Source organism: Oryzias melastigma, unplaced genomic scaffold (assembly GCF_002922805.2).
Source record: "Oryzias melastigma strain HK-1 unplaced genomic scaffold, ASM292280v2 sc01616, whole genome shotgun sequence".
Lineage (NCBI taxonomy): Eukaryota > Metazoa > Chordata > Actinopteri > Beloniformes > Adrianichthyidae > Oryzias > Oryzias melastigma.
Window position 1 is genome coordinate 1 of NW_023418198.1, and position 8493 is coordinate 8493.

General features: G+C 38.8%; 1 protein-coding gene across 1 annotated transcript; it reads left to right on the plus strand.

Annotated features, from left to right (window-relative positions):
- Positions 1 to 10: 10 nt before the first annotated feature.
- Positions 11 to 8493, plus strand: LOC112140086 (the record flags this gene model as incomplete). Its single annotated transcript, XM_024263001.2, is given in 7 exon segments — positions 11 to 6315; positions 6425 to 6545; positions 6985 to 7080; positions 7337 to 7702; positions 7868 to 7963; positions 8040 to 8269; positions 8357 to 8493. Coding segments are annotated over 7 exon segments (1145 nt in total), but the record flags the coding sequence as incomplete, so codon positions are not given.

The following is an 8493-nucleotide window of genomic DNA, read 5'->3' on the forward strand; positions in this document are numbered from 1 at the left end:
AAGTATTTATGTATGTTTCAACCTCTATAAATATTGATTAAGGAAAAAATGATCTGCATGTCGAAACTATACACAATTTCAGATAAAAAGGCTTACCATTGATCACAACCCGATGCATATCTTTCATTCGCTCCAGGCACCGCTCAGCCTTTACTGTTAGCTGCCAGTTGGGATGAACGACATGTGTACACCACAGAGATGTCTTCTTTGTTTTTCTGCCAATGAACACAACAGCTTTGTGCCCCAAGGTATGAAGCTTTTCCACCTATAGAAAAAAAAAATGTTTTGTCATCACTTGTAACTATGTGAAATACAATTGCAGAAATAAAACACTTACCAAAATTGATGCCTCATCCCAAACATGTGAGGAGGTTTTATTTTTCTTTTGGTTTTTCAACCAACTCTCCTCCTTTGCTTTAAATTTTTCCAGTTTTTTTGCAAGCCTTTGTTTAGTTGGCTGTTCTGTCTTGCATGCTTTACAAGTTTTCGTGGCCACCCCAATCACTTCTTTGCAGCTAATGCAAAGTTTAGTTGTCGATCCTCGTGGCATGTTGACCTGTGAATATTAACACACATTGCTAATTAATTATTTATTAGTTATATTATTTGTCAAGGGCTTCACATGTCATTGTACTCTTTATCAGAACCCTATGTGTTTGTTGGGTTACAGCTGGTTTGGTAAGTGAGGGTAAGTTCCCCCTGCCAGAATGTGTATCCCCGCTCTCAGACTTTGTCTATTTGTTTTTTAATGCTCTTATTTTGTCCCAAAAAGCAAAAAAAGAAGATGGGTGATTACACTACAATGTATTGTATTTATTGTAGGGCTTTTGGAAGTTTACTTTTATATTAGCATTTTTCCCTACATATTCCACGAAAAACAAATAAAGCTTATAGAGTTAAAAACAAAAAAACGTTTGCTTGACTAACTTGGGATAGAAACGTGGTTTGTGAAAGTGACTTTGTTATGGGTGCATTCAACAAAGCTCAATTATTAAATGTTTCTTGTTTCTACTACGAATTATTGTGGGGGCTCTGATTCTAGCAGGATGGATCAGCCAGAGACTGGGTTGGATCAGCTGCGGCCTCTCAAAATCCGTGCCCGCTCTCGTTTTACGTGCAGTGTGTGGTTTTAAAAAAATCAAACGTTACAGTAAACTCCCAAAAGCAAAGAATAAAGTCTGTCGTAATCATTCTCCACCTTTTTACGCTTTTGAGGACAAAATATGAGCGCTACGAAACCGGGGATACATATTCTGGCAGGGGAAAATTAGCACCACACCCGTGAAGAAAAAATCCTGCCGCGCATGAGGTTGTTTCGTTGTCTTTTCAGCGATGCGCGTGCTAGCAGAACCCGGACTAGATATAAACTAATGTCACACCACCGTCTGGCTACTAATTTTCTACAACAACCCATCAGAGATATAGAAATATTCTAAAACTAAGATTTAAAATTTAAAAATGTATGCATTGTCATTGACGGTAGTCGTCACGAAAGACAAGATAATGGGGTAGAACAAAGTTAGTTCGCCTTGACTGAGACGTGTGTGGGTTAGCACGAGTTTTAAAAGATCAACGTTTGGATTCATGACCGGAGACAATAAATCAACAGCAGTATTTGTTTGAAAGTTCTAATGTTGATCGTCATTCCATTAGATATTTTAGTTTCTTACCGTTTGAATCTTGCTTCTGCCTCTTGGCAAGCCACTCGTCCTCCTGCTCACGTGGACAGTCATTGTCGCCCCTCCCTCCCCCACTTAAGCAAGCCCACACTACCAAAGTATTGCCCCCTTTTTAGATACTTTGATTTGATCCAGAATTCTACAATAGTTAAAAAAAAACACTGAAAAACAAACTTTTTGCATCAGTAATATATACGTAACTATTCCTCATAGTAAATACATAATGATTGATAGATTGTGCAAATAGAGATTTTTCTAGTAAAGAACTTACTTATTTATCATGAGTAATCAAAATGTATATTGTTTATTAGAAAGATCTATTTTCATATTGTTGTAATCACTTTTGAAGCATTCAATAATATTATGTAAGTTTTATTAGAGAATTTATGTTTGCTCTATGTAAGATTTGATCATAACCTTACTTGTGGATGTAAGTAAATTTTACTAGATTGCTGTTGGTAGTTTTTATATTCTTAAATGCAGTAAAATTCAATGAAGAATTGTTAGTGCAAATTGTTAGGAGGATTTTCTTAAGTAAATCTTAGTTTTTTTTTTACCAGTGTACGTTCACATAAGTCTGATCTGGAATTTCCAACAACAATGTCCACTTTTGAAAAATAAAAAGTTTTGAGCAAATGCAAACAACAAAACTGGAGTGCCTAGTGTTTTGTTGCGTTGCATCAAAATGTGTAAAGAGCTTAAAAATCTTTTAAAACAAAAGTCTAGTGTATGAGATAGAGATGAGGCCTTGGGATCAATCCCAATTGTGCATGACATTAACACTGCCAAAAATAAACAATGTATCAGAATCCGCTTTATTGGTGAAGTACAGTATATGTACAAGGAATTTTACCTCAGTGTCCAACCCAGTCTTATGCTAAAACGTGTGGTACCATATGTTTTTTAGGGTCTTGACCTCATGTGCAAACAAGGCAAGGTATAAATAGGAGTAAAAAACATACAAAAAGAATTAAAAAAATAAAAGTATCAAGAACAAGATAAAAAAAAAAAAAAACTTTATTCCAATGTAAGAGTTCTTGTGTTTATGTTCCACACTCTTTGACTGTTAAATGGTTCATCATACTCATGGCTCGGGGGAAGAAGCTGGCTTTTTCAAATGGTTTTGGTGCACATCTGAAACATCGCCCAGAGGGAAGGAGACTGAAAAGACTATGTCCGGGATGTGAAGGGTCTGTCGAGATTCTACCAGCCCACTTCCTGACCTTGGACCGGCACAGGTCTAAGCAGATCTTAGGATTCTCTGTAGTCCGTCCCTGTCTGCTTGCAGGTCCAAACCAATCCATGATAGATGTGGTCAGGACAGAATTGATTATGGCCTGCAGCTCGTGAGACAAGTTTTTTCTATGTGAAGTAAAATCTCTGCTGGGCCTTTTTCTGGAGTGAGTCAACCTGGGAGGTTCCCTCAAGGTTCCCTGAAATGGTGGACCCTAGGAACCTGTATGTGTCTATAGAGGGAGACTGTTCTTTTTACAATTGTGTGAAGAGGATGGGGATGGCGGGGTTGTCTTCCTTCTCCCTGAAGTCCACTGTCATCTCTAAAGTGTGTTCAACTCCGAGTGGCTTTGGTTGCACCAAAGGACTAGCCGCTCCTCTAACAAGTGGAGGAAGGCACAGTGATGCTTTGATGGAGGAGCTCTGGGATGGTAGTATAATGCAGTGCTGAAGTCCACAAACAGGATACATGCATTGGCCCCTGCAGAGTCAAGGTGGTGCAGGATGTAGTGGAGAGCTATGTTGACTGTATCGTCCACGTCATTTAATCATGTGAGACGGGACTCTTAGGAACTGGGATGATGGTGGAGCTGTTGAAGAGGGGGTTGGAAACACTCCATCAGGTCCTGGAACCCACCCGATCCTCTGCTTCTGAAACTGTTGACGCACATTCACAGATCCTCAGTCCAGGTTAGGTGTTCAGTCTGAAGGAAGTTGAAACAATAAGTCGGTCCTTTGTGATGGAAGTAATGGGGGGAGGGAATGCTATGTTCCTTAGAAACCTGAATAGAAGTTGTTGAGGTCCTCAGCCAGGTGGTAGCTCTTGAGGTGGGGGTGGTGGAGAATCTCTTTTCATGAGGGTCTGCAGGACTTAACAAGCTTTCCAAACTGCAAAAAACTGGTCTGTCAACTTTGCAGTGTACATAGATCCTTTTAGCTGCCGTAATCTTCTTTGTAAGCTTCTTGACCTATTTCTAAAGGTCACGATCCCCACTCCTTTAGGCCTCTTCCTTGTCCTTGTCTAGTTGCCTCAGCTAGCTGTAAACCATTGTTTGATGTTGTTGAATTTGTGGAGGGTTTTGGTCTGCACAGGCATGTCCTCACAAAAGCTGATCTAGGATGTCACAGTGTCTATTCATCCGTGTCAGAGGAAGCATTTTTCAAAGGCGTTCTGATCTTTGCGTTTTGCATCTTTGATTCATCCATCCATCTCTAACAGTCTTCACTTTGGGCTTAGCTGATTTCAGCTTTTGTCTGTGGGTTGGGATGAGTTGAGGCAGTGATTTGATATAGTCTCAAAGCAGTGCAGGGAACAGAGTGATATGCATTTTTTTAATCATTGTGTAGCTGTGGTCCAGAGTGTTCCAGCTTCTGGTGGGACAGATCACCTGATGTTTTTAATAAATTGAATTACATCTGAAAAATATATGAAAAAACAACAAAAAAAACTCTATACTGAGCCTGAAAGAACCTGGATAACCCTTGATGGGGCATAAATCTAGTGGATCCTGTAAAATCTGGTGATGGGTCGCTCACTTTAGAATTGATACGTCACTGTTGAGGTGTGGGGCCTTTGAAAATGTTCAAATTCATTTAGACTTTCAGAAATGTGAGATAGCTTTGGTATGTACAAAAAATTGGGGGAGGTTAGCCTACTTCGCAGAAATCATGAAACATCCCAGAAATGTACTGCATGTTTTAGATGGAGACTGGGATTAAATTTTACACTGTTAGCAGCAAAATTGAAAAAGTTATGAACGTCCAATTAATGTCTATTTATGTAGACTCCATAATCCTTGTCTACGTTTCAGGGAGGACTCAGTGTGATGAACGGAAGCGGTCTAAATAAGTACGCAATGAACCACAAAATGGGACGCAATGTTTTGCAATCCACTTCGAAAACCTTGACAACAAAATAAGAGGAATCATCACAGGACAGGAATCACATATTAATAGAGAGAAACTTGGCTGGGACCCATAAAGTGTATGCTAAAGTGGGTGCCAGCAACTTGCAGGTAGCATGTTTGATTGGTAATTGTGTATCAATGTACGGGCAAAGTAGCATGTAGCTTTCAAGAGCCTACAGGGCTGAATGTTGTCCACTTTTTCTTTTCTGGTAAGAAAGTTAAGTTGAGTTTCCACTTAATTTTCCAAATACGTGCCGCCAATGTTGAGCTTCTGTCTTGGTTGCAAAAATCCGAGAAAGTCCAGATAGAAAAAGCTAACTTTCAGCTCATTGACATATTCACTGAAGAGAGACGTTGTTAGTGAAGGAGATGTGGCCGTAAATTTAGCATGCCTCACCATTTATAGCTTTTGTCACGGTATTTTGAATCTTAACAGTTTGGCAGGTGTATTTAATGTTATGATCTATGTTTTAAAGTTTAAAAAAGTGTTTTGTGTTGGTTAAAGATGCTAGCTGAAACCCTTTTCTCAAAGAAATCCTCTATTTGAAGATACATTTCTGGGTGCAATTGAGATTCATTTACCATGTTTATAACCCAAAAATAAAAAAGTTGTAGTTTCATATGAATGTGGTAATTTTTCTTTTCTTTCTTTTTCTTTTTTTTTTAAGCACCTTGAGGTGTTTTTATTAAGGAGTGGATTTGTTAAACTGCATAAGTAATTCATGCTATTAAACTTAATCAATTTCCCCATTTCTGGTCTTGGGTGACAATCATTTACAAGCTCAGTAATATAGATTTTAGCACAGAGACAAAATAAAAACTCACTAATAATTAAAAGCTGTTCATTTAGCAGCAATGGACCTGTAGCAGTAGAAGGCACGTGTTTTGCTCTATTTACAGATTATCTTTATAGATAATAACTATTTAAATATACCACAAGAACACTAATTGTCTCAGCTTTAATTCGAGCCATATTTTCTGATAATCGGTTAAGAAATCAGGTAGCAATTGCCCAATTTCTGTGGTTGATATCTGCCTGTCCTCCATAGAAACAGCCATAACTCAATGCATAACGATGGCGCCTGCGCGAGCACGTCTCTGTCTATAGCATTGACTGTATAAGAATATATATTTTTACAGTCAATGGTCCATGGCGGCGAATAGGCAAGGGCCAATCCAGTAATATATGTCAATGGTGGATGAAGTTTAATTTGATGATTTACAAGAATTGACCACGTGATTCCCTATAAACCTTAATAGAATTAATAGAAAATACAAATAAAGCTAAAATCCTGCCACCATTACACCGCATTATTTCTTTTTCCCCTTTTTGGGGGTGGGGGGCTTACGTAACAAAATAGTGACGCCCACTACCTATTTAAACGACCTACCTAGAGATGTTAAACGCAGTTTGGAGTCGTATCACGATGGATCACTCAGAGGACGAATTTGACGACCTGATATTTCTCACTGATCTGTTTTTGGAAGAACTGAAGGTAAGGCTACATTTTATTGAATTTAGTTGAACATACACCAGTTACACTCTATTTATTTAACTGGTGAGAATGTGTACTAAATTATTACTATATGTTGTAATGTTAACAGTCTGAACAACCGCCGGAGACACCCCCACTGACTTTTGTTCGGTGTGAGGAGGACGAATACGGACATCCTTTGCCAAAACGTAGAAGAAGAGGAGAGCGGCCGAAACCGGCGTCGTCCAAAAGTGAGTTAGTCAGCTGTTCTGAAGATAAATTTTGCATTTCTTATTACATGCTCAGTTGTTTAAACATAACGCGTTGTGGCCTATACATGGTAATTTTGGTGCGCATCTATGCACACATACCCTTTTAGAAGACTGGATTTCCAAATGGTAGATTTGGACAGCCTACAAAAACGACGAACGAATAAGGCTGTAGAGCGAAAATAGTGAGTGAATTAGGGCAATGCAATTTTGAGAACTACACAGAGCCGCTCCCAAGAAGCCCAAATGGGTGAATACGGGTGGGGGGTTGCGTGTGTGCGAGAGAGAGAGAGAGAGANGGGGAGACCAAACAGAAAGGCTTCACTGCCCTCTCTATAAACAACCAAGATACAGTTTATATTGAACATTCACATTCATCATTTGTACTGAAATGTGCATTGTCTCATTTAAACAAACACAGAAACTCCAACTGTGGCTCCAACTCCAACTTTGGACCCATCATGCATACCATCTACAAGTGGACAACAGAGTGTAACAGAAACTTTTCAAGATATAGGTAAGTTATTGTTACAGTTGTCCCAATAAATTAACCATAACAATGTAAAGTCCATTAAAATGTAATCAACATTATTGACCTTCATTTTGTTTGTTTACGGTTAACATTGTTTGTCTGAATCATCTTTATCATGATGATAGATGTGCTCTATCAATGTTCCTTTCTACATAAAATCAATGTCACTTACTACTGACTGTTTGGAGTTCTGAGTTACTGAGTTACTTTTAAGCACTTAATTTTTTTTGTCTCCCTACAGAGTCCCTCATTAAAGAGGTCCAAGAACTCTTGGGCTCTGCTGATGACCCCACTCCATCACATTGGGCAACTCGGAAAGCTTCCTCTACGGAAAAGTGGACAGTGTTAAGACCTTTTATGGTTAATCAGTTGTTGATGTCCGAAAAGCCAAAAAGGGAACATTGCCATCACTGTGGCTCTCAGGCTGCAGCAATAATGTGCCACGACTGTTTGCCTAGGGCACTTTATTGTCCGTCATGTGATTTGGCTGTACACGACAGCCTTGTGCTCCATAATCGATCAGCAATGGTTGAGGGATTTCACAGGCCGCTACCACCAACCACTTTTGTCAAGGAAGAGGGAGGAAACTTCACATACCATGACAAAGGTACTTACTTTAATTAGGATCACATATGCCTTTTAAATTTGGTAAATGAACCAAGTCCAGCAAGAATGGTTGGTTAAAAATCTTAAAAAAAAAAACTAATTTTACATTTTGGAATTGAGACACTATCAGTATGTTTTAGCTAATATGATTTGTTTTCTTTACTAGTGTGCTTTTTGCCTGTCATCCTTCCCCGCTGTGACTGCTCTACTGGTCAAACAGAAGTTTCTGCAGGAAAACAAGTGATTCTGATTGGAATGAATGGTACTATTACCTTTTTTTCACAATAATTGTCTTTCAAAGCAACATTTTAATATAATAAGATTTATTTATTTTAAAGGACGATACAACCTTTCTCTTCCAACGACCACATGTTCCTGTGGAAAAACTTGGGATGTTGGTATTGGTGATCTAGTACAAAGTGGATATTGGCCAGCTACAGTTCATTTCGAGACTTTGTACACCATGGATTTGTTCACATCGTACGAAGATCTGAAAGTTACTGCACCGGGAATGTCACGGCATGCTTTTGTTGGGATGCTTGACCAGCGCACCAAAGTCTTTGGTCGAGTGAGTTACATAATTGAGACAACAAATGAGATTTATGTTGACTTTGAAATTTAAAAAATATATATATTTTTTCATTTTTACCACCAGAGTGGTAAAATATGCGGAGACACAATGCAGAAAGCATTCCTAGAGTGGTCCTATGCAAAATTTGAAGTTGAGAGGCTGTCTGAGATGAATCCTTTTGAGTGCCCAGCATGCACACCCTCCATGTTGGCTGTTGCAGT